This window comes from Podarcis gaigeae (genome assembly GCF_964106915.1).
Source record: "Podarcis gaigeae genome assembly, chromosome: 14".
Lineage (NCBI taxonomy): Eukaryota > Metazoa > Chordata > Lepidosauria > Squamata > Lacertidae > Podarcis > Podarcis gaigeae.
The window spans coordinates 7,229,490-7,255,729 of NC_139690.1; the positions used below are offsets into that span (position 1 = coordinate 7,229,490).

The 26,240-nt window shown below is 42.9% G+C and overlaps 1 protein-coding gene across 2 annotated transcripts; it reads left to right on the top strand.

Moving 5' to 3' along the window:
* Nucleotides 1-26,240, top strand: SORD (sorbitol dehydrogenase). 2 transcript variants are annotated; one of them, XM_083712845.1, is made up of 10 exons: nucleotides 3-297; nucleotides 5,182-5,215; nucleotides 7,053-7,185; nucleotides 7,955-8,119; nucleotides 10,233-10,392; nucleotides 11,988-12,106; nucleotides 13,539-13,604; nucleotides 15,118-15,293; nucleotides 21,318-21,439; nucleotides 24,133-26,240. In XM_083712845.1, exons 4-10 carry the CDS (start codon nucleotides 7,969-7,971, stop codon nucleotides 24,296-24,298), a joined length of 960 nt encoding a protein of 319 aa, XP_083568971.1. In that variant the 5' UTR covers nucleotides 3-297; nucleotides 5,182-5,215; nucleotides 7,053-7,185; nucleotides 7,955-7,968; the 3' UTR covers nucleotides 24,299-26,240. The 2 variants fall into 2 exon arrangements, with proteins under 2 accessions (XP_083568970.1, XP_083568971.1); XM_083712844.1 differs by lacking the exon at nucleotides 7,053-7,185 and having other exon boundaries at nucleotides 1-297.

Consider the following 26,240-nt stretch of genomic DNA (forward strand, 5'->3'; position numbering starts at 1 on the left):
CATGCAGGCCTCGCAGGTAGAGAGAGGGGCAAGGCGGCGTTGCGCCGTGGCTCCCCGCTCTACTGAGCCGGGTCCCGGCCGCGGGGGGCGAAGTCCGAGCTCTCCCGCTCCTCGCCGGCCGCCGAGGACAAAGTTCCCCGACCAAACAGAGGGCGGCGAGAGGCGGCCGGCTGCTGAGGCGGCGAAGCGGCTGCAGCGGCGGCATTTGGAGGCGCGTCACCTCAGCGCGCAGCGATGGCGGCTCCCGACGGCGCGAACCTGTCGGTGGTGGTGCACAAAGCCGGCGACTTGCGCCTGGTACGGCCCCGCTGGACTTTTAACGTGCCGTTTTCCCTCAGGGAGAAGCGGCCTCGAGCGGGGCGGGGGCGCGCGGGCGTTGCATGGCGGCCTCCAATTCGGGGAGGGGGGCGGCTGGCCGCGGTTTATTTTTGCCCAGGGCTGCAGCCTCAGCCGCCTTCATGCATGCACGTTGCAAAAGCGCCTTGCAAAAAGGCCGGGCCTTTCGGCTTTGCTAGGTTTTTCCTTTCGAGCCGTGCCGGCGTGTGTGGCCCCGGGGTCGCCCGCTTGCAAACTTGCCCCCAACTCGCCCTTGAAGCGAGAGCGGTGCAGCCGTGGCCTTATTTAAACGCCGCTTTCCCCTCAAGGGACTCTGGGTAGCGTAGTTTGCCTCTCCCGGACTTGCAATTGCTTTGCGAGGCTTCACGAACTACAATACCCAGAATGCTTTGAGAAAGGACTGTGCGCACTTACCCGGGAGTAAGCCCCGTTGAACACAGGGAGGCTGACATTCGAGTAAACAGGTGTATATTTGCAGCGATAGGGAAGCAATCCTGTCCTTGGGAGGCCCCTTGAATTCAGCAGAACGTTTTATTTCTGAGTCAGCATGAGTAGGATAGGGCTTTAAAAAAATAATCAAATGTAGGATTATTGGTCTGTTTGTATTGTCTCCATTGACGCAGCAGCTGTCCATGTCTTCAGAAGGGGGTCTTTCCCACTTCTTCCTTGAGGTTTTACCAGGGACTATTTCCATTCAAAACATGTGCTTGTAGTGCTGAGTGACAGCTTCTCCTAGAGAATAACACAATCTAATGCTGTGGGTCTTACTTCTGAATAAATGTGCATAGAATTGGGAATTCCATGCCACTTGCAAAAATGGAGCATTTACTCATAAGTGAGTCCTGTGCTGTTTAGTGGCATTTGATCCCAGGTACCCGTATTTTTCGCTCTATAGGACGCACCGGATGATAAGGCGCACCTAGTTTTGGGGGGAGGAAGCAAGAAGAAAAAAATTCTGAACCCCAGAAGCCAGAACAGCAAGAGGGATCTGGCTTCTGGGATAGCCTCTTGCTGTTCTGGCTCCGGGGACGGCCTTTGAAGCCTCCGCAGAGCAGTGGGGTGAAGGCACCCCGCTGCCCTGTGGAGGCTTTGCGCAGCTAACCCCAAGCTAGAACAGTGAGGCGGAGCGCTGCGGAGCGCTCCGTCTCCCTGTTTTCGCTTTGGGCTTAGCCGCGCAGCCTGCATTCACTCCATAAGACGCACACACATTTCCCCTTACTTTTCAGAAGGGAAAAAGTGCATCTTATAGAGCGAAAAATACGGTAAGTGTGCCTAGGATAATATAGCTGCAAAAACTCCTTTGCAGTTCAGGGCAAGGGAGTTCCTTAATGCATGGCAGATTAATGGGCACACTCCATAGACACTCTGCCTTTACCCAGCTTGTGAACACTGATCTTTTTCTCTCTTTATGGGTACACAGCATGTGCTCATTAGTTACGTAGTATGACCCAAACCTTAATAGCTCCAGTGTGTGACACATGAGGCCACCATCTTGCTGAAGCTAAGCAGGTCTGGGTCCGGTGAGTGCCTGGGAATCACATGGATGTCGCCTTGGGTTCCATGTTGGGAACAAGGTGGTATATAAATGCATGCAGATAAATAAATCTTGTGCTGGTGATCAACTTGGGATGGAACATGAGCACCTAGCTGGATCAAAATGAAGGTCAATTTGGTCCAGAATCCTTCACCCCATAGAAGTTGACTAGATGACTCTGGGAAGCCATGAACAGGGAATGAAGGCAGTTGCCACCAACCACTATTGCTCTAAGGGTATGTCCACATCCAATGCATTCTCACGGCTCAATCTTGAAGCTACGTACATGCATTAGTCACAATTCATAGCAATCCTGTAGTTTCTTGACAAATATTTTTGTTTTATGTGGTTTTTTTCTTCTTAAACCACCTACAGTCCAACTAGAAAACTTAAGCTGCATTCACTTTGTGTTTAATAATGGTGTGCACATTTGAGACAAGTCATTGCACATGCGCAAATGAGCATGCATGCACATATGACAGCGTTATGAATGGGCAATCCGAGAGTGGGTGGGTTGCTGGGGCAGGGAAACCAAAAAGGTCATGCGCTTTGGGTAAATACATCCCTGACCCCTCTCTGATGTGTTCAGATCTGTGGAAATGTGGCTTGAAATGTAGCAGGTGGGGAATGACCTTGCTGTGTTTTAAGCCACTGCTGTGAAGTATTCTAAACTGTTGTACTGTTCTTTTCTCATTTCCTGTGTGCTGCTTTCCTTGCAAGAACTTTGGCTGCTACTGTGGAATTTTAATCAACCTTAACCTCTCTGATGTCTTGAATTCTGATAAGAAAGGAAGATTTACCACTGGAGTTTAGTCACAAGGCTGATAGTGCACTATTAGCATTTTCTCCGTACAGTGGTGCCTTGCAAGACGAAAAGAATCTGTTCCGCGAGTCTCTTCGTCTAGCGGTTTTTTCGTCTTGCGAAGCAACCCTATTAGCGGCTTAGTGGCTTAGCGCTATTAGCGGCAAAGCGGCTATTAGCGGCTTAGAAAAAGGGGGGGAGCGGAAAAAAATCGCAAGACTCGCAAGACGTTTTCGTCTTGCGAAGCAAGCGCATAGGGAAATTCGTCTTGCAAAGCGCCTCGAAAACGGAAAACTCTTTCATCTAGCGGGTTTTTCGTCTTGCGAGGCATTCGTCTTGCGGGGCACCACTGTAGTTATGGAATATTGCTTTCCTCACAACAAATAGGTAATGATGAGTTTATGCACCATCCATTTAAAGCATATTTTGTTCCCCCAAAGCATCCTTGGAACTTTAGTTTACCCCTCAGGATTCTTTGGGTGAAGCCATGTGCATAACAACTATGGTTGGATGTGACCTATTTGCAGTAAGGGCGCCATCTTGGTGTGGGCAAATGTTTCTGGTTTCTTAATGCTAGGATCACATTTTTTTAAGAGCAGGCTAAAATCAGATGATTAGCTATTTGGGTGGTAGCTATTTTAGGTGGTATATATGCTTTGAGTTGAACCCATTCGTATCTAGAGGTACCACTGTACAGTGGAACTTCCTCCCCCTCTCCCCTCCCGATGTGACCCCTCATTCTGTTCTAAAGGTTCATTTAAACCCCCCCCCCCCGAGCTGATTTACAGGGTGCACAAGGGAGATGAGCAGGCAGGGAGATTCCATCATGTAGCTAAAAGTCCTTGTGCCAGCAGAATTGTTAAGTTGGAAGCCACCAGTTGAGATTTTGTCTTCTTGGACATGGATCCCTCACCCACAACCAATATTATGTTTGTTCACTGGCTAAACATTAAAGACTTACTTGCATGCTCCACTCCATCCCTACAGCAGTTTTAGGTATTTCATCACACTTTCCTTTTAATTATTACTCACTTTTTTTTAAATGGTGAAGACTGAGTTTGCAGTTCTATGGAACTCTTGTTTAGTCGTTTAGTCATGTCCAACTCTTCGTGACCCCATGGACCAGAGCACGCCGGGCACTCCTGTGTTCCACTGCCTCCCGCAGTTTAGTCAAACTCATGTTTGTAGCTTCGAGAACACTGTCCAACCATCTCGTCCTATGGAACTCACTGGGGCTTAATTCTGAATTGACATGCATAGGATTGGCCCGTGAGTGTACTTTCTCTGAAGCTTTTCAATTTGAACATTGCATGTAGAGTGTTCAAAAAGCTTGTTGCAATGAGGGCAGAAGGCAATCCTGCTTGAGTCTTCATTTTAAGTGCTAAATTGTTGAACATTTCTTCTCAGAATTAAAGTGGTGCAGAATCAGAATTGACTTGGAAGGAAACCCACAACCTTTCTGCTCATGTTAAGAACCTTACCATTTTTTGCCTAGTGGAAAGAGGACTTTTTATAGGTTTCGTTCTGATATATTGACATAAATTATTTCCCTGTGTAAAAATTATTGGGAAGCAACTAGACAAAATCTTAGATCAGGCTAGGAAGATTAAGGTTGCAATCCAAATTAACCCATTAATCCTAACTTAATAGTTTTTTTAAAAAAAATCAGTTGAACTTGGTAGGATTTAATTCTGATTAGATTCAGGCTGGTGCTCGTATGTCCAGCAATGTAATAAGTTCATCCCCTTTGGATTCATTAGCACTACCCAGTCAATTCATCTAAGTTGCAGGCAAGCACAGTCCTTGTAGACTCAGCTTCACAGCAATTGGAAGAAGTTGCTCATATTTCGACCCACAAGTGGCTCAAATACCTCTGTTATGTACTGAAGTTCTCACCCTGGGCCAGCAGGGGGATACTGTAGATAGTTATGCAAATGAAGGATCGAAAGTGACGTTCAGTGATTGGATAGTTTGTATGCAAATGAAGGATTGAAAGTGACGTTCAGTGATTGGATAGTTTGTATGCAAATGAAGGATCAAAAGTGACGTTCAGTGATTGGATAGTTTGTATGCAAATGAAGGATCAAAAGTGACGTTCAGTGATTGGATAGTTTGTATGCAAATGAAGGATCGAAAGTGACATTCAGTGATTGGATAGTTTTAGAAAGTTGCTACAGTAACGTTGTACTGGAGCTCTATATAAGCAGGCTGACTGAGCTCTTCAGTTCAGTTCTGTTCTGGCCTCTGAATAAACAAGAGCTGTTCGAAGAATCGCTGTGTCGTCTGATATGATCACCCACAACTTAACAACCTCTATTTGCTTTATTCCCAGTTTTCTACCTCTGAATAGTGTTCTTCCAGGATAAGCCAACCACTGTTGGCCTTTAGGATGGTGAGAAATTTGCTATAGTAGGCCACCTGAACCAGCCTTCAATATAATCCTAGACCTAGAGGAAGCAACAGAAAGTTTTCAAGAAAGCTGAATGTTGTCTGCTTTGTTTCCTTGCAGGAAAACCGGCCAGTACCTGAACCAGGTCCCAACGGTAGGTCTGTTTAGGCTAGCTGTCATTCAGCTTGTGATTTTTTTTTTAACAAAACGTATTTTATACCTCTTGTCAGATGAATCATCACTATGTTGGTGCAAAATAAAGTCAGGTTCCTTGAGTATTCAGATTAAATCTTCAACCTCCACTGACGGCTAATTTATTGCCTTAGCAATACAGTTGGTTCAGTGAAAGGCGTAATGGTGACCATTTCAGTTCTTAATTAACTCTTCAAGGCATAAACAGTCATAATATTCAGGGGAAATGTGTCCCCTCCCCCGCCCCAGTGCCAATTTTGTAAGTTCTTCTTTCTCTAAATTGACACATGAAAGATGGAGCTCTCAGAAGCTTGCAGTAGACACCTCTGGCTAGGCGTAGAAAGCACCTTGCGATTTCTGCAGCCAAAGAACCAGCTGTTGTGTCTTTCACATGTCTCCATTTCAGATATTCTGCTGCTTGTGCATTGGAATAAAGGTTCACCTGCCGCAGGGGTTAGTTAAAGTAAAGGTAAAGGGACCCCTGACCATTAGGTCCAGTCGTGGCCGACTCTGGGGTTGCGGCGCTCATCTCGCTTTATTGGCCGAGGGAGCCAGCGTACAGCTTCTGGGTCATGTGGCCAGCATGACTAAGCCGCTTCTGGTGAACCAGAGCAGCGCACAGAAACGCCATTTACCTTCCCGCCGGAGTGGTACCTATTTATCTACTTGCACTTTGATGTGCTTTCGAACTGCTAGGTTGGCAGGAGCAGGGACCGAGCAATGGGAGCTCACCCCGTTGCGGGGATTCGAACCGCCGACCTTTTGATCAGCAAGTCCCAGGCTCTGTGGTTTAACCCACAGTGCCACCCACGTCCCTGCAGGGGTTAGTTAGTTGCTGCCATTTCTGTACTGTCTCATGGGGGGGGGATGGAATGAGTGGCCTGAGTTATATATATGTTTATATATGTTTGCTATGGCTGACCATGTGTTTAGCGCACAAATCAAGGGAATGTTTTATGAAAGGCCAAAGGTCCTATTCAGAATGATTTGAGTTAACGGAGAAAGCCTTGTTTTTGGTTATTCACTAATATGAGGTTCAAGAGTGAAGGATCATTTGGCTGAGAGCCAAGCAGAAACAGGCAAGACATAGCAGGCAGCGGAAGGCAAGAAGAGCAGTGTCAGTGGCAGAAAATTAGATTCATAGATGCATAGAATTGTAGAGTTGGAAAAGACCCTGAGAATCATCTAGTCCAACCCCCTGCACTGCAGCTGTCCCATATGGGGATCGAACCTGCAACCTTGGCACCATCAGCACCACATTCTAACAAATGGAGCAGGATGGTTGATGGAAGTAGCCAGACTACAAATAGGATTGACATCTGTCTAGAGTGAAGTGGGTCCTAATTTTTAAGATGCAGGATGATGAAAGGGAGACCCCAGTCTAAACCCTCCAAATGCATCAGCACAGAGGCCTCTAGTGGCTTACGCAGGTGTGAACCAATGAGGTCTGTGCGGTGTAAGCATTAGGCGATTATGAGCAAGTGCAGCTTTTGCAGCAGATGGACTTTGCTCTTAGCCTCTGCTCTCTTTTGTTACCCTTCCTCACACCTCTGCTCAGCAGTGCTACTGCATTTAACAGAAGCTGTTTTCTTACAATTCTCAAACAATGCAGCCAAAGTATCAGGCAAATGAAAAGCCAGAAAGTCAGCATAGAAAGGAGAGATGTGGATTCATGTGTTTTGAGTTGGTAATACAGATACACTGGGTTGCTTCCTATGACTGCATGCGAAAGTCTCAAGAAAAGCTAGTGAAATGTTCTCATATTTCTCTCCTTTGTGCTTATGTTGAGTCACCGCCAGCTCAACTCAAGGTAGGGAGTACAAATCAGTAACCCATTGTTGTATGGAAATTAAGGACTTCTCCTCCCAGCGTTGAAGCCCAGTGCATTTGGCTCACCGTAGGTGCACACAAGACCAAAATAATGGCCCAGAGGTGAATTCCAATTAACTTCTCAAGTAAATTTGATTCTGAAATTTCTGTTCACTGTACAAGTAATTCAGCAAAACATGTACATCTCTGAAATGCAGTGAGATTTGCAGATAAACCAGAGACTTTTTGGTTCCTGAAATTCGTTCTGATTGTGCAGGTAAAATATAACTGATAGAATTCCAAAGGATGTGTTGTTACTGTTTGAAAATAGGCAAAATCCAAGGATCCCCAGGCATTCAGCAGACATGGAGATGTCGAGCACCATCCTGGTGTCCAGTCACCTTCATTTGGTCACAAGTGACCAATAGCCACTTAAAATGTGCCTGGTGAATTTTGCATTCTGCCCATTGGACAACTCAGCACTTCTGAAGAAATAAGTCATTCCTCCAGAAAATGGTAACCCTTAACCACTCGTAACAGATACAAAATAGCAAGCAGGTAGATTGATGGGCATACATGAATCGCAGGTAATGTGAGATGGAAAACAGGTAATCCAGGCAATGGCTGTCAAACTCAACTGGCCCTGACTCAAACCTGCCCGCACTAGATATTACATCTTTGAAACATTCTAGGAGCCTTCTGGCAAGAAACCAGAAAAGAAATGTCAATATTTCAGGCATTTCCACTTAGAAAATAACTAGAAACATAAATATTGAAAAGCCAAGTGCTTTCCAAGCCATCCACTGTTTTCTTGATATTGGTGTATTTGCATTGCTGATAAGAGATTTTCCCTTAGGAGATTTCACTCCCTGATTTGTCTCTTCTCTCCCAGAGGTGCTTTTGAAGATGCATTCTGTAGGGATTTGCGGCTCTGATGTCCATTATTGGACACATGGACGAATTGGGGATTTTGTTGTGAAGAACCCCATAGTGCTGGGCCATGAGGCTTCAGGAACAGTTGTCAAAGTGGGGTCCGCAGTGACCAAATTAAAAAAAGGTGAGCAGGGGGCCTTCATTTATTCATTCATTTTTATTTTATTTAAACCTGTATGCCCCACTTCTTCCACAAAGCACCTTATAATCTCATGTAAAAAGCAACTCCACCAGACCGTGTTGTACAAGAATACAAAGTACAGTACAGCCAAACAATTAAAAAGCATAAAAGGTGGAGAACAGAATATAAAACATATTCCATAAAATAAAAAACAGTATTAAGACATAAAAAGCAACAAGCATTTAAAACTTCAGAAATAAAACCGGCCAATTTAGGGAGACCAGAGAGAGGGGGGGAAATGGAACGTTGAAAGCATGACTATGTTGGGCCTTCACTTCTAATGGAAAAGAATTCCAGAGAAATGGTGCCACAGCACTACAAGCACATGACCAAATCCCAGCATGCAATGTGGTGCTTATGGCACCATAAACAGGCCTTCATCCACAGATCAAAGTGACCATGGTGATTACATACCTCATTTTGATGGCTGGTGAGATCTCTAGGATATATTAATGTCCTTAGTGGGGTGTATGTGGTGTTGGGGAGAGGTAGGACCTCTGGTGGGGGACCCATACTCCTCCTGGGGTCGTTTGTCCACCTTTGGTCCCCACCCTGTACTCAGCTCTCTCCTGGAAACTGTCAGCATGCAACAGCGGCCACACCCAGGAAACGGCTTTGATTGGCCAGTTGAACCAGGTGAGGGTAGTTGACGGGTCTCAGACCTTCAGCGAGTTAGGGGCTTCCCCTGCATGCGAAAACAGGCTCTGTCAGATTGAGCAGACAAGGCCAATAGTGGGTCCAACGGTCAAGAAGGCGGTTTCTGCACATGCTGTAGAGGGAATTAAGGGGCAGGTGAGGCTTGTCAACCTGGGAAGGTAGCCCATTTAGGAGAAGGAAAGTTCTGATCCTAAACTTTTGTGTTTGGATGAAATGTCAGAAATCCTCAAAGGAAACTCATTGTCAGACATCCGCCTCCTGAGTTTGGAACTAATGGAAACCTGATTTGAAGGTTTTAATATTACAACGAAGAACATATAGCCCTCCAGATGTTGATGAACTACAACTCTCATCTACCTTGACCATTGGCCACGTTCACCAATGCAAGTTGGAGTCCAACAACATCTGGAGGGTGATCGGTTCCCCATCCCTGTGCTCACTTAAAATCTCACTGACTTGTACCATGTACTCACTAGGTGACCTTAAGCATTCGATTATTATCTAAGCCACATCACCTGAAATATAAAGGTACAGTGGTACCTCTGGTTTCGAACACTTCTGGTTACGAATGCTTCAGGTTACGAGCTCCACTAACCTGGAAGTAGCTGCTCCTGGTTGTGAACTTTGCCCCAGGATGTGAACGGAAATCATGCGTCAGAGGTGTGCTCGCAGCGGGAGGCCCCATTAGCTAAAGTAGGCCTTAGGATAAGAACTGTTTCAGCTTAAGAACGGACCTCTGGAATGAATTAAATTCATAACCAGAGGTACCACTGTAATGGTCCTGGCACAGGGGCTATTGGAAGTTTTACTGAGATAATATCTGTGAAAATGGCTTGGAGTTCACCTACGGATGCTAGGATGTTAAGCTGCATTGTTTGAAAATGTGATTTCCTAGTATGTTTTGATATATTTTGTGCTATAATAATAATAATAATAATAATAATAATAATAATTAATAATAATTATTTATTAGTTATACCCCGCCCCCTGGGCTTCCCCAGCCACTCTGGGTGGCTTCCAAAAAAATATTAAAATACTCTAAAACATCAAACATTAAAAGCTTCCCTAAACAGGGCTGCCTTCAGATGTCTTCTAAAAGTCTGGTAGTTGTTGTTCTCTTTGACATCTGGTGGGAGGGCATTCCACAGGGAGGGCACCACTACCGAGAAGGCTCTCTGCCTGGCTCCCTGTAACTTGGCTTCCCGCAGTGAGGGAACTGCCAGAAGGCCCTTGGCGCTGGACCTCAGTGTCCGGGTAGAACGATGGGGGTGGAGATGCTCCTTCAGATATACTGGACCAAGGCCGTTGCAGTCTGATCTCTGATCCCAAGACACAGGTCACCTCTTTACATGACAATTAGTCCAGTCTCTTATCTTGTTGCATCCTTGATGTGTTCCAGGTGACCGAGTGGCTATTGAGCCTGGAGTTCCCCGAGAAACAGATGAATTCTGCAAAACTGGCCGATACAACCTGTCTCCAAGCATCTTCTTCTGTGCAACTCCTCCTGATGATGGGAACCTGTGCCGCTATTACAAGCACGATGCAAACTTTTGCTACAAGTTAGTTGCAAATACCTGTAATGAGAACACATGCTAGCCAAAGGGATTTTCTCCACTGAGTGTGGTTTTGTGCAAATTTTTATTGTTGATCTTGAAGTCCAGAAGTCTTCTGGTCTGGAAGTCTTGATCTTGCATATCTAGACTATACAATACCATGACTGGGGTGACAAATAAAATGGGAAACCGTATCTTAACGAACAAGTGAATAGGGAAAATTGAGTGTGATTTTTGCAGGTGGTTTCTTGTTTTTAGTTCTAATTCAGGTGATATTTAAGAATTCCTATCAGCTTTTACGGCCCCTCTCATTGATATCTGACAGATCATTCTTTTAAATGTTGCACAGTAGACTTGAAGCAACTCAACAAGACCATTGTACGCCATTACTAATTATGGTGGGCATTGTGTGTTTTAGGGTTATGCAGAGAATCCCATTTATATAAATGCTGAAAATACAGTGTTCTCACGAATAGACTTTTTTGGGGGGTGGCGGCTTTCTGTTCCCCTTTCTTTGCCAAGGGTCTTCAATCATAGATACACATTTTTGTATTAGTTCAGTTATGTCTTCTAAATATTTATCATGGGTTCTAGAGTAAAGGAATCCCAAAATATGGTACTATGCTAATCTTACTCAGGCCCCATCTGTACTATACATTTAAAGCAGTATCCTGCTACTTTAAACAGTCATGGCTTCCCCCAAAGAAGTTTCTTAAGGGTGCTGAAAACCATTAGGAGACCCCTGTGCCCCTCTCAGAGTGGCAGTTCCCAGAGCCTCTAACAGCTGGTAATGAATGGATCTTTGCCCAATGGCTTTTCACATCCTTCCTCAGAAAAACAGAGCTTTAGCCAGTGTTGAAGGGACCAAAAAACCCCCAACAACTCTCCCCTCCTTAGATGAATAGACTAACTTGTGAATTTCAAGGCCCACTGGTCAACTTGGGAGGTTACAAGCAATGTGTTTGTCAAAAATTGCAGTAAGGAATTCTGCTCTTTCTTTAGACACTTTAACAGCTATGCTTCAGCAGTTCTAAGGTTAATAGTCCCAATCCGAGTTAGTGTAGGATGACATTTCAAAGCAGAGGTGGGAACTTTGACCGGGTCTAAATGGACTTGGGAGGATATTTGTTATTCTGGAATCTGCCTCTACTGGTGTTTCTGATTCAGTAGATCAGTGGTTCCCAGTTAGCCAAGTACCGCTGACGGCCTGTTTTTGAAAAGCCAAGCTGTGTGCCAGTATGAAAGGTCCCTTCTGGGAGTGACCCACCCACTCACTTTTCCCAGGCGGCCCCAAGGCCACTGCAGGAGGGGCTGCAGCCATGGCAGGAGAGACAGCAGCCCCCATCTACCAAAGGTGACTGAGCTGAGCAGCCCTTCCCCCAGATCCAGGGGCCACAATCCCGACACCAGGCTCCTGCCCTTCCCTGCCATGGGATGCTTAAGACACTTTACAGGGGTGCTGCCGACCCCCTGGGTGGGTTATGCAGACCCCCTGGGGTCCATGGACAACCAATTGCGAACCACTGCGGTAGATCATAACTTTCTTCCATGACCATTCTGATTTTTGTATGTGACATGTTTCTTGTCTTGTCTTGCTGCAGACTACCAGACAATGTGACCTATGAGGAAGGTGCCCTCATTGAACCTCTTTCTGTGGGAATCCATGCCTGCCGAAGAGCCGGAGTGACTCTGGGAAGCAAGGTCTTAATTTGTGGTGCTGGTATGGAATACCCTGTTTTGCTGTTCTTTGTTTATCCAAGCTAAGTAGCCATCTCCGAGTCTAGTGGGCAGTGCTTGAGGCTCACATGGGGATATGCTGCAAATCAGGAAACAGCTTTTTCATAACAAGTCATGAAGACTCAACTATTGCAATGTGCTTTATGTTAAACCACAAAGCCTAGGACTTGCTGATCAGAAGGCTGGTGGTTCGAATCCCCGCGACGGGGTGAGCTCCCGCTGCTCGGTCTCTCCTCGTGCCAACCTAGCAGATTGAAAGCAATCCCAGAGTTGTTTGCGACTGGACTTAACTGTCAGGGGTCCCTTTACCTTTATAATAATCACCAGCTGGATTCTCTGGACCAGCCCAAGGGTAAAGGTAAAGGTAAAGGGACACCTGACCATTTGGTCCAGTCATGACCGACTCTGGGGTTGCAGTGTTCATCTCACTTTACTGGCTGAGGGAGCTGGCGTACAGCTTCCGGGTCATGTGGCCAGCATGACTAAGCCGCTTCTGGCAAACCAGAGCAGCGCACGGAAACACCGTTTACCTTCCCACCGGAGCGGTACCTATTTATCTACTTGCACTTTGACGTGCTTTCGAACTGCTAGGTGGGCAGGAGCTGGGACCGAACAACGGGAGCTCATCCTGTCACGGGGATTCGAACCGCTGACCTTCTGATCGGCATGTCCTAGGCTCTGTGGTTTAACCCACAGCACCACTCGCGTCCCATTCTTAACATAAGATAGTATTAAAAGCAGTAAAACCAAATACCATCCTCAAAGATCCCTTCCCACAATCAAAAAAAATAACATAACCATATCCAGCAGTTTGAACAATTCCAGCAGCACGAGGTAAACAAAGAACTGAACTAGTGACAGCCTTAAGTGAAGGAATTTTAAAAGAGCCAGGTCTTCACCAACTATCTGAAGCAATATAGAGATGAGGCCTCATAGATTCACATGGCAAGGCATTCCACAACAGAAAAGGCCCTACCCTTGGATTGTGCTTTAAAATTATATTCCATTTTTCTTGTTTTGCTAATGGCTGCGCTCATGATTTCTTTGCTTGCTAACCCCAACTACCGCAACCCCCCTTGCCCAAGCCACCCACGTTTGCTCCTCACCAAAGCCACCTCTCCCCATACTCCACACCCAAATCACACCATGGACCTCAGCAAACCTCCGTTTGCTGGCCAGGGCTACCCGCCCACCTGAGTCCCTTCTCTTCATCCCCCAGTGCTGTTGCAATGGCCCAGTTTGTTGTCAGGGTGCAGTTTGCAGCGCCTCCTGTTGGCAGTCTCACAAACTGAAGCGTGACAACATCCTTAGGAAAATATGTATTAGGAAAGCTCTTCATCTTGTAAACCAACCTGGAAACAAATGTCAAAGGGTAGTAGAACACTTCCTGATTTTTTCTTTTGCTCATCTTCCAGGACCTATTGGACTTGTGACTTTACTTATTGCTAAGGCAATGGGGGCTGCACAAGTGGTGATAACAGGTAAGTTAGATTTTCCAACTCTTTGACACCTTGTGCCGTAATGACACTCACTTTGGTCCCCTGGGTTTACATGGCGTTAAGTACTAGGGTTGTCAAGGCAAGAAAAAGATGAAGTGTAATGTGCTTAACTGCCCCTTGGCAGTTAGGCCCAGTTCTCAGAGACTGTGGAAAAAGCAAAAGTGTTTGATTAAAACTTTGGTGATATCTCAATATTTTCTACTCGTGCATATCACCAGAATCAGGCAAGTCAGTGGCCAGTCTCATCTACACATGAAGAGTCAAACTCCCAGAATAATAATTTACAAACTATGACCAGTTAGCAGCAATTAGCATTTTTCATGATTCCTGCAGATTATTCTTGCAGAATTCCTTGGTGTTCTTGGTTTCATGAGGAGAGACCAGGAAGCTCAGAAATACGATACGAAATCTTTATTGTCATTGTCCCATGCAGAACAATGAAATGGAAGTTCACTGATTTGAAGTCTTGGTTGAAGCCTCAACTACAAGAAGTCTTGTGGTTCTTTAAAAAAGGTCGACCATTGGTGGGAAAAGGGTTCTGGATTAGGTGGGCCTATTCCCTGACTGAGGAGGGTTGTTCTTATCATCTTTGTCAGATGCATTGAATATTATCCAAAGCTGGCAAATATATTAACCCATGTTTAATGAAAATGCAGCTAGGGTCAAAATACCTTGTAAAGCAAAAGGTGAGATGATGTTTCAGTACAAAGCTCAAATATACACAAGATAAGAACAATTTATCAGCAGATTTGATTCTATGCTGTGGGTTTTGTTAATAATTGCTCAACCCAAAGGATAAGGAACAGGGGGAATAAGAAGCTGCAGCCACATTTCACATTGCATACGTCCAAATTACATATGCAGTCCTCTCTCTCGCTTCACCCACTTCAAAGATTCACCCAGCTTCAAAAACCAAAGTCTGTTTCAGCAACCCAGAATACAGAGCTACAACTGCCAGCACCCTTAACAAATTATAGTTCCCAGTTCCTTTGGGGGAAGGCATGTGCTTTAAAGGGACGCGGGTGGCGCTGTGGGTTAAACCACTGTGCCGCTTGGGCTTGCCGATCAAAAGGTCGGCGGTTTGAATCCCCGTGACGGGGTGAGCTCCCATTGTTCGGTCCCTGCTCCTGCCAACCTAGCAGTTCAAAAGCACGCTAAAGTGCAAGTAGATAAATAGGTACCCATCCAGCGGGAAGGTAAACGCTGTTTCCGTGCGCTGCTCTGGTTTTGCCAGAAGCAGCTTAGTCATGCTGGCCACATGACCCGGAAAAACTGTCTGTGGAAGTGGACAAATGCCGGCTCTCTCGGCCTGTAAAGCGAGACGAGTTCTGCATCCCCAGAGTCATTTGCGACAGGATTTAATGGTCAGGGGTCCCTTTACCTTTACCTATGTGGTTTAAATGTATGGGGTGTGCTCATCCACAGTTACCTGCATGCTGCTCTGATGCTATCCTTGCCACTGTTTTTGTTATTTGTCTTCCCAACGCCCCTGTAGATTTATCAGCTCCCCGCCTTGAAAAGGCTAAGGAAATTGGGGCTGATTTCACAGTTCAGATAAAGAGTGAGAGCCCAGAGGAGGTGGCCCACCTGGTGGAACAAGCGCTTGGTTGCATGCCTGACATCACGGTGGAATGCACAGGGGCCCAGGCTGCTATCCAGACGGGGATATATGTGAGTCACTCTTAGCTCACCCGCATTAATTTTTCCTTGCAAGGTGGAGATTATTGCTGTTGGAGGAAATGAGAGAAAACACGCATGGAAATTATCCCTTTTATGCTGAGAGATCTTTATAACAGCATCTGACAAATGTATTGTCTGTGATGAAGCTGCCTGTTGTGATAGGAATTTCTTTTTTTTAAAAAAATACATTTTTATTCAAGTTATATAAAGACAGGTAAAAACAAACAAATACAACAAAAAATATATATACAACAGTGTTCTCTTCCTTAAATTATACAACGTAAAAAACCATAATAAAAAAATCATATTCTGTTGGGCTCTACTGGGCCCTGGACTCCCCTCCACCCTTTTGGTAAGTATCGAATATTTTCCTCCCTTACGTATTTGATTTTTGATCTTATAATGCGTCGCTGATAGAGTTGTTCTATCCCCGCCAGTTCACTTTATAAGTTTTGTCCAATATATTTCCAATATTTACTCCAATTTTGCTGAAATTTCTGTTCATCTAGATCTCGTATTCTAGCTGTTAATCTATCAAGCTCAGCGTAATTTACCATTTTAACCTGCCAATCATTTATGCTGGGCATGGTTTCCAATTTCCAATGTTGTGCCAGCATAATTCTTGCGGCCGTGGTGGCGTAGAGAAATATCGTCTTGTCTTCTTTTTTAATTTCTTTACCTGTCATTCCCAGCAAGAAGGCTTCAGGTCTTTTGGGAAAGGTATATTTCAATATTTTTTTAAGCTCATTATATATTAGTTCCCAAAAGCCTTTCACCTTCTTACATAGCCACCACATATGGTAAAGATCTCCCTCCGCCTCTGCACATTTCCAGCATTTCTTATTCTTTGATCTATACATTTTGGCCAATTTCACCAGCGTATGGTACCATCTGTATAGCATCTTCCAAACATTCTCTCTCAGTGCCATACAAGCCGTAAACTTTATATTACTGTTCCACAGCTCCAACCACCTTTCGAAATCAATATTATAGCCAAAGTCAATTGCCCACTTTATCATTGTCTCCTTGACCTCATCTTTTGTATGCCATTCTAGCAGCATGTCATATATTCTAGACAATGTTTTGTCCTTATCTTCTACTATCTCCACATTAAATTTTGATTTTTTATCTTCAAAACCTAAATTCTTTTTATCCTCTTTTAGTAAATCATTCAACTGGTGGTATTGCAACCAACCAGTGAAAAAATTTTTTATCTCATCATACGGTCTTAGTTTGGGCCCTTGTTCTGTTTTTCTTAAAAGTTCTTCATATGTGGCGGTCTTTTCCTCCATATTGATTTTCTTAATCGTTAGAGCCTCTATTGGTGAGATCCACCAGGGGGTCTTCCTTTCAAGGAGATTCTTATTCCTCTCCCATACCTGATATATTGGTCCCCTAAAAATACGATTTAGGAAGCTCCTGTGGACCTTTACCTTCTCATACCAGAGGTACGAGTGCCACCCGTACCTGTTATTAAAGCCTTCCAAGTCTAGTATATCTCCCCTCTCCAATTTTATCCAGTCTTTCAGCCAAAGTAGACACGCCGCTTCGTAGTACAAGCTCAAGTCCGGGAGGGAGAAGCCCCCTCTTTCCTTCTTATCTATCAAGATTTTCATTTTTATCCATGGTCTTTTCCCCTGCCAGATGTATTTTGCCAGGGTACTCTGCCACTCTTTACATTGTTTTAAGCCTTTGAGTATGGGGATAGTTTGAAATAGAAACAACATTCGGGGCAGAATGTTCATTTTGACAACTGCTATTCTCCCCAGAAAGGACAGTTTCATCCTCCCCCAGGTTTCCAAATCTTTCTTTATATTCTTCCAAGTGACCTCGTAATTATCCTTATATAAGTTTAGATTTTTTGCCGTAACCCATATTCCGAGGTATTTCACTTTTTTAACTACTGTAATTTCCGCCCTTCGTTCTAAATCTACCTTTCTTCCTTAGATAGATTTTTGACCAGCATTTTAGTTTTATTTTTGTTTTCCTTGAATCCTGCCACAACTCCAAATTCTTCAATTTTTTGTAGAGCTTCTTTTACACTACATTTTGGGTCTTCTAAAGTTAGTACGATGTCATCCGCAAAGGCTTTAATTTTATACTCCCTCTTTCCTACCTTCACTCCTTTGATCTCTGTTGTCCCCCTCAGTCTCTCATTAAGTATTTCTAAAACTGTTATGAATAGTAAAGGAGACAAGGGGCAACCTTGTCTAGTTCCTTTATATATATTAAAGTATTCTGTTGTGGTATTATTTATTACCAGTTTTGCCTTCTGTTCCTTATATATTGTTTCTATGCCTCTTCTGAAGTTTTCTCCCATTCCCATCATTTCCAAACTTTTCTTTAAAAAGTCCCAGGAGATATTATCAAATGCCTTTTCGGCATCTATGAACACCAGAGCCGCCTGTTTATCTATATTTATATCCAAATATTCAATAATGTCTATCAAGTTCCTTACGTTATCCCTTAATTGTCTCCCTGGAAGGAAGCCTGATTGATCTTTATGTATTTTGTTATTCAAAACCTTTTTTAATCTTTCTGCCATTATGTCTGCAAATAACTTATAATCATTATTTAATAATGAGATTGGCCTATAATTCTTTACTTCCAAAATATCTACGTCTTTTTTAGGAATTAATGTAATAAATGCTTCCAGGTATTCGGGATCTTTCCTTCTTTTAGTATATTATTCATCACTTCTCCTAGCATTGGGGTTATTTGATTACTTAATGCTTTGTAGTATTTGGCCGGGAGGCCATCCGGCCCCGGCGCTTTCCCAATTTTCATCTTTCTTATAGCCTTCTTTATCTCCTCTTGTGTAATTGCCTGATCTAATATCTCTCTTTCTTCTTTTGGAATATGCTTCAGGTGGTGTTTTTGCAGAAAATGATCTATTCCTTGTTCTGATTCCTGTCCTCTTTTATATAAATCCTTATAGTATTTTTGGAATATCCTTTTTATTTCCTTTGGTTCTTCCACAATCCTTTCTCCTTCCCTTATCTTACAGATCGTGTTTTGTTTCCTCCTTTCTCTTATTTGCCACGCCAAAAATTTCCCTATTTTGTTTGCAGATTCAAAACTCTTCTGATTCATCATTTTAATTTTCCATTCTATCTCTTGATTAATTATTGTGGAAAATTTGGCTTGTAATATCTTTATATTCTATTTTGCAGTCTCCTCACTAGGGTTGATAGTTAATCTTTCATTTTCCAAGATCTGTATTAAAATCTGTTCTTTCTTTGTCTCTTTTTCTTTTCTTAATTGGCTATTTTTCTGTATCAAAAAACCCCTCATGACTGCCTTTCCTGCGTCCCACACCGTCTCTATATCAGTTTCCCCATTTATATTCCATTTAAAGTAATCTTCGATTGTTTCTATGGCTTTATTTACAGTCTTTTGGTCATTAAATAAAAATTCATTCATTCTCCATCTACCTGGTTTACCATCCTTGCCTTTTAACTCAATAGACACCGCATTATGGTCAGAAATGGTTCGTGGAAGAATTTCAGATTTAATTAAATTCTTTGTCAGTTCCCTCAATATCCAAATACTATCTATTCTCCCCCAACTCTGGTTTGGGTTTGAGAAAAACGTATATTGTTTTAGAGTGGGGTTTTTCAGTCTCCATGCATCGATTAATCCCAAATTATTTACCATATCAAAGAAAGATCGGGGTAATTTGCCTTCTTTTGTCCCTTGTTTTTTTGTTAACTTATCTAAGTTTGGAGACACCACCCCGTTAAAATCACCCATCAATATCATTTTTTGGTCCATCCATTCCATCAATTTGTCACTTAATTCAGAGAAAAAAACTGATTTTTTATCATTTGGTGCGTATATTCCAACCACAATTATTTTTTCTCCCTGAAACACCATCTGAACTACAACCATTCTCCCTTGATCATCTTTGTACAATAGTTGAGGATCATATTTTTCCTTTATATATAGTACCACCCCTCTTTTCTTAACCTTGTCTGATGTCACGAAGTCCAGTCCTAGTCTCTTGTTACTCAATACCCTCTTATGTTTGTTTATTACATGAGTCTCTTGTAGGCAGATTAGGTCACAGTTCTTTTTCAATAGTATATGTACAATTTGATTCCTTTTATTTTTATTGTTCAACCCATTCACATTCCAACTTAGTGTTTTTAACGCCATCTATTGTATAGTGTTAATTAGTTTATCAAATCTAAATACGATCTACTGTTCTTTATCTTCTTTCTCTACTTCTTCCCTTTCTCCTTTCGGGCTCTCCTCTTTTTGTTCTTCTTCACTCCCCTCGCTCTCACCTTCCTCCCCCTGCTGCTGCCCCACCTCCTCCCCCCCCCCATCATTTCCCCCAGATCCTTCTCATATCTCCTCGCAAATTTTTGAAGTTCTGAGATGGTAGACAGCTTGAACCTTTTTTCTTTGAAATAGAATGAAATACCTTCCGGAAACTCCCATCTATACAAGATCCCATTTTTCTTCAAAAGATTTGTTAGTTTTTTATATGGGTCTCTCCTTCGAAGAAATCTTGAAGGAATCTCTCTAAAGATAATAATTGAGTTTCCTTCAATATATAACCTTTTAACATAGTTCTGTTTCAGTATTTCATTTCTTATCTCCAACGAGTTGAACATGGCTATTACATCTCCTGGCAGTTTTTTCCCTTTGGCTTTAGCCGATTTTGGTCTTATTCGAAAAATATTTGCTAGACAGTGATTAATCTCTTCTTCCTTTCTGTCTAACCAAATTGCCAGCTCTTTCACCACTTTAGCTCTAATATTTTCATTCAAATTCTCTGGTATTCCTCTGAGTTTCAGATTAGATTGATTTTGTCTCATTTATGTCATAGCCATGTTATCCAACAACTCTTCCTGTATCTTCCCTATCTCTTTAACCTCTACTCTAATCCTGTCCACCTCTCTCTTACTGTCTTTCGTATCTTTTTGCACCCTTTTCATTGAATCCTCCAAAACCTTGGCTCTCACCGAGAGATCCTTAACTTTTCCTGTCAGTTCACCCACCACTCCCTCCAGTTTTTTATCTAAAGTATTTTTTTTTGTTGTGATAGGAATTTCAAGGTCTTAGATATATGGTAATGTTCATAACCGCACATACATAGATCATCACAGGAAGACCATCCTGAAGCCATTTTGATTCCTAAACTGAGCAAATGTTTTCTCTGCGAGGTCAAAGTGGGAAAGCCTCCCCATTGTCTTTTCCTTCACAAATCCTGTCTTAAGGGTATGTCTGTGTTTGAATAGGGTGTGAGCCTGTGACCTGGCCCAGGAACTAAGTATTTATCATTACAAAAGAATGGCCAGGCTCCCCAGGCAATCCAGTCAAGTACCCTGCCAGACAAGAGATAAACAAGGACAGGAGAAAAACAACATTCAAATTTCTGTTTAGACCACCTTTTCTGTAATATAGGTATGACGTATCTGAGGGGTGGTCTTAGGTTACACCCCTTCTGTGATGTATGTATGATGTTTCTCGGGGTGGTCTTGATCTACAGGGTGGCAATTTCAAAAGTCTTTATAAGGCCTTGCGTGCCATTTTTCTGGGTTCCTCCTCTCTCCTGCGTGTGAGGGGAGCACCCTGTTGCAACAGATCAATAAAGATCAAGCTTACTAGCTGCTTTGCTTCTCAATATTCTCTGGTTGGCCTCTGTTATTCTCTCCTACCAATAGGGAACCTATGTAAGGACTCTATATGGGCTCTTGGATACCCCATAAGGGAAAAGGGCAATTTTTTGTTTACAGCACTGTCATTTAAGAACTTCAAAAAGGGCCCTTCTCCAGGGGATCCCAACCTCCTGAGGTTAGGTGAGATTTTTGCATTCATCGTCTGCTGCTGTTTCTCTTACAAGCTAGTTTGCATCGACGAAGCTGCCCTAAGATACTCACCTCAGACTTTGTCCCAGTTTGCAAGGCTAGAGAAGAGTTCTCCCCAAGTAGACGGAAAGAGTCCTCTCATGTCATCCTTGATTGGAGATGCGCATTTATTTTGGGTCTCTCCTTTTGTCTTCAGGCAACACGTTCTGGAGGGACTCTGGTTCTGGTGGGGCTAGGACCTGAGATGGTCACGTTGCCCATTGTGAATGCTGCTGTGCGGGAGGTGGACATCCGAGGGGTATTTCGATACTGCAATACGTGAGTATTTTCTAGAGATACAGATGGTGTTTTTTTTAACTGATGCAAGGAGGAAAAAGGGAATGCCTCATTCCCCCCCCCCAATTTTATTTATTTATTTTGGTTAAGTAAGTGGTACAGCAAAACAACAATAACAAAGAAAGAAAAAAAGATTGAAAACAATCCAAAAACACTGAAAGCAAGTATTACATATTTATTATATGAAAGTCCACCCACCCACCCACCCACCCACCCACAGCTTTCCTCCGCCACAATTCGACTTCTTTGAATCTCTATTTCCACCTTTATCTTTGCATTCTCCAAATGTATCATTCTTTGTATTTCCTTTATTTCTTCTCTTTTCCAAATCATAGCTATACTTTTACATTTTTATTCTAGGCATATTAACATATCTTTCTTAGAACAATATTTTAACATATAATCTTCAAAACATTTCCATTCCTTTTTTAAAATTTGCCTCGTTTTTAAAAGATAGATTTTGACGCAGAGCCTCACATAAGGATGAATATGTAGCACATAAACTGCTTTGCAGAATATTTAAGCAGTGCCAGTGCAAGTTCGGATAGGGCTAGCCAGTGAAATCTGTATACGAGATTTAGAGCCACCCTTATCCCTCCAGTGAGCAACAGAGGGCCAAGGCGTTGGACATTTGTAGAAGAGTCTCCTGGTTGTTGTTGTTATTTAAACAGCCGCTGGGGAAAGTGCTTGAATTTTGATCAGGAGTGCATGCAAGGGAATGAGATTTTTAACCATTTCCCTCTGTGCTGTTTCCCCATTTGTAAGTTATTTAACAGCTACACATGAGATAGGCTTGCATATCTCCAGTGTCCCACTAAGCATTTGGCCCAGAGTGCCGGGAGAGAAGAAAATGAGGATCTTATCCGCAGCACAGAGTTAAAACTGGGTGCAACTTTATAGTTTGCAGATGGGCTTGGAGTCTGTGGCCTCCCAGAACTTGTTCAACTACAGCTTCCATCATCCTGTCACAAATCTGTGAGGAGCGTGCATTCTATTGGAATGTCTTTATAGTTGGAAAACTGTAATTTTTTAAAAAATGATCTAGAGAAGCTTAGAGAAGAAGAAATTGCTACGTGTTTTATTTTCATTATTTGAAACTGTTTCTTTAAGGGCATTCCTACACATTAGGTTTTTGTTTGGAGGGGGGGTTTAGTCATGGAAGCAGTTAGGGTACAATCTGTAAGTGTGGTTTTCCAGTTCCTTTTGTGGTGGGTCCTCATAGTGATAAAACATGCACTTTTGAAGAGCAGGAAAGGCTGATGAAAGTTTTTTTCATAGCGCTCAGAAATGAGGTGCAAAGTTTGTTTGTGTCAATAGCTAGCTCACCATGTTTTCATTGTCATTTCCTCCTAATTTATAGTTCATTCTTCTATCTATTCTTACATGCAACATCGCTTGCTACCATACATATATAAAACATTTTGTGGCTGGGGGTTTGCAGACAAATAATGGATGGGGCAATGCAGCATTTGTAACTAATGCTGTATTGGGGAACCATAGTCACGCTAGAGTATGGGTAGGCAAACTAAGGCCCGGGGGCAGGATCTGGCCCAATCACCTTCTAAATCCGGCCCATGGACGGTCCGGGAATCAGCGTGTTTTTACATGAGTAGAATGTGTGCTATTATTTAAAATGCATCTCTGGGTTATTTGTGGGGCATAGGAATTCATTCATTCCCCCCAAAAAATATAGTCCGGTCCCCCACAAGGTCTAAGGGATTAGTGGACCGTTCCCCTCCTGAAAAAGTTTGCTGACCCCTGCGGCGCATAACCTTAAAACAAATATGAATGAAAACTCAGGAGACAAATAGTGAAAGTAATAGATGCAGTTTTATAAAAATTGGCATTCCAAGAGCCACAGGAGTCTGTTCAGTTTATAACTGTGAACAACAGAGAGGAGTTAGTTCATCAAATAAATCTCATAACTAAAGAAATATGCCTCCTGTAGCTCTTCTATCATGGTGGTGTGAGCAGGAAGCAAATGAGAAGATAAGTTTGAATAGGAACCAAACATAATTCATTGTACAATGCTAATACAAATGTGGCATGAAGCTCAATGTGAAAAAATATGGTAACACCTATAAAGGCATTCAATCTAGTGCCTGAGCTTACAAAGTTAAAAAGGAGGAAGAGAAAATAGTGACCAACTAGTGACTTTAAAAATGATGTGAACTGTTATTAGAGAATGCCTTTGCTTCTTACAATTAATCACTTGACCCTCTGACGTTAAGATGTCTCCATGGAAATCAAACTATGTTCCTACTTTACATTTTGCAAAGTTGTCCGTTGGCTGTGCATTTCAATGCCTCTTTAGATGTAGTCACCAAATTCTGCATGATGGTTCCTGAGATCAAGGAGGAGGTTTTCATCTCTGATTGGATACAAGTGAACACCATTCTGAATCAAGATGGCTGGCTCAGCCTTTGAATACTGCATTGTCTTTTTTGGTTTCTTAGAATTCCTGAGCAGAACTTTCTTATAGAAGTTTTCATAAAATGAATAAAATTAAAACAAGTAAACCATTGAGGTAGCAGGAAATTCAATGGCATGGCGTGTTTAGCTGGTCCTGGTGCTTGACAGCTGCTGCTGCTGTCCTCCTGTCTCTCCATTTTTTTCGCAAGAGTCTACATGAAACTTAGTTCTTTTGCAAATACCTTCCTTCTCTTTTCTTGCAGGTGGCCTATGGCAATTGCTATGCTTGCATCAAAAAAAGTGAACGTCCAACCACTGGTGACACATCGCTTTCCTTTGGAAAAAGCTGTGGAGGCTTTTGAGACCACCAAGAAGGGGCTTGGGATAAAAATTATGCTGAAGTGCGATCCCAGCAACCAGGATCCTTGAAAAACAACAACCAGAATGCAACACCCTGCTCTACTGTCCTGCCAGTGAGGGTAGTTCGCTTCTAAAGGAAACAAATTTCAGTGAAATTATAAACCTTATGCTCTCTTACCTAGAAAAGTTAGCGCAATTTGATGAAATGCTGAAATCAGTAGGAGGAATTTGATTGTAGGTGTTAGAGCTGAAACACACAGAACAGGCATGGAGTGCAGCTTTTGCTGCACAGTTCTGTTTTGTACTGCCTGTGTGAGTTCCCCAGATAACAAACTCCCTGGATAAACAAAACTGTTATATCAAGGAGGAAGGTTCTAGCCTAACCACCTAGCTTTGTATGTCTGGGGAGCTGTTTCATGTGGCAAAACACTCAACTATGCATTACCCACCTGTAGTCTGAAATAGTTCAGCCCAGTAAGAACTGTACCACGTCACTGCTCTGATTATATGTTTCTGGTATCGGATAACACCATGGACTTGTTCCTCTCCTAATCTCCCCCCTCTCACCCACAACTAATGCAGATTTCACATCCACTTATATTCATTTCCTAAGCAGTCAGAACTTCTTTTTGATAAACATATGTAGATCCTAAGAACCTAAGAAGAGCCCTAGTCCAGAATCTTATTTTCCATAATGACCAGTCAGATGCCTATAGGAAGCCCAGTAGGACGTTGGTTGGTCACTGAGGACACTAGACAGGGACCTCCTGCTATTGTCCCCCAGAGACTGGAATTTGGAGCCATGCAGCCTCAGACCCTGTGTACCATTCATCAACACACACACCAGTTGCTTCCTTGCATATTTCTTTTACTACAGGACTTAGATGTGGGCTTTTGAGCTGCTTTCTCTGTGAGAAATGCCTGTGATGAATGAAGGAGATAGCGTTGGGGGCATTTGGAAGTTTGACTAGCAAAGTTACATTCCATTCCACAGATATTTCATTTCTGGACGAAGGCTACCCCCGAATGTGACTATTTCAGTAACAGAGGAAGTACTTCTCCATTAGGCAATTGTATGTGCCCTATGCTTGAAAACTTCTGCAGTTCCAACCTAGATGGATATCTCTTGGAGTATCTAGGCATGGATAAATCTATTGGTTTCAGTTTCTAGTTTTTCCAGTCCTTAAGTTCAGATCACTACATATCTACATCACTTTGTGATATATCTGGAAGTCCTTGTGGACACTGGTCAGCACTTAAGTGCACATTTCTCTTAATATACACATTTTTGCAAGCAATTTACCCTAATATTATTTACACCTGTTGTTTTCACTGATATATGCATTTTGTGCACATTTTTTTGATGGGAAAACTGCATTGCAAAATTCATATATCAGAAATTTGAAGGATAGATGCACCATTTTGGGAAGTGTGAATTGGATAGATAACCAAATTTCTAGGAGCATCTCAGGGACTTCCACCATTTATTGCCACTGGGAAACAAAAGGGGATGTTCAGCGCTTTGCCTGTCCACAGATTCCCTGTGCAAACATATCTCTCGTGTTCAAATATTCTGCATTGGAAACCTGCAGGGATTACCTAAGCCCTTGCTTTTCCACAAGTGCTGTAATGAGAGCCACTTCCTCATTGTATCAAAGGCTTGAAAGGCATGTCGACATGCTTCAGCAAGCAGCCAGATTAAAGGCTGGACTGTAATTCTGAAGTGTGAAGTGGCCACATACTTAAGTGACAACCCAAGATCCTGTGCCTTCAGCAAGGGCCTAGGGCAGAAACCACTAATTATATATTTCATTCGCTGGGGTCGTGTTATACTGAGCCTGTCTTCCACTGGGCTGCTCTGTTCACAGACGTACCTTGAAAAGGAAATGCAAATAGGCAGAGTCTTTGGCAGGGACTGGAGAAACCACTCTGACTGCTTTGAATTTTTAGGAAATGTTATTTTGTTTTAAAACTCGAGAGTAACTTGGAAATAAAGCAAATATTGAGCAAA

What these genes read in the sequence shown, in the direction of transcription:
- SORD (XM_083712844.1), top strand. Translation starts at nt 235, where the DNA reads ATGGCGGCTCCCGACGGCGCGAACCTGTCGGTGGTGGTGCACAAAGCC. An exon ending in AAGCCGGCGACTTGCGCCTG is followed by an intron (nt 298 to 5,181) that starts GTACGGCCCCGC and finishes GTTTCCTTGCAG; the next exon opens with GAAAACCGGCCAGTACCTGA. An exon ending in CTATCCAGACGGGGATATAT is followed by an intron (nt 15,294 to 21,317) that starts GTGAGTCACTCT and finishes TTTTGTCTTCAG; the next exon opens with GCAACACGTTCTGGAGGGAC.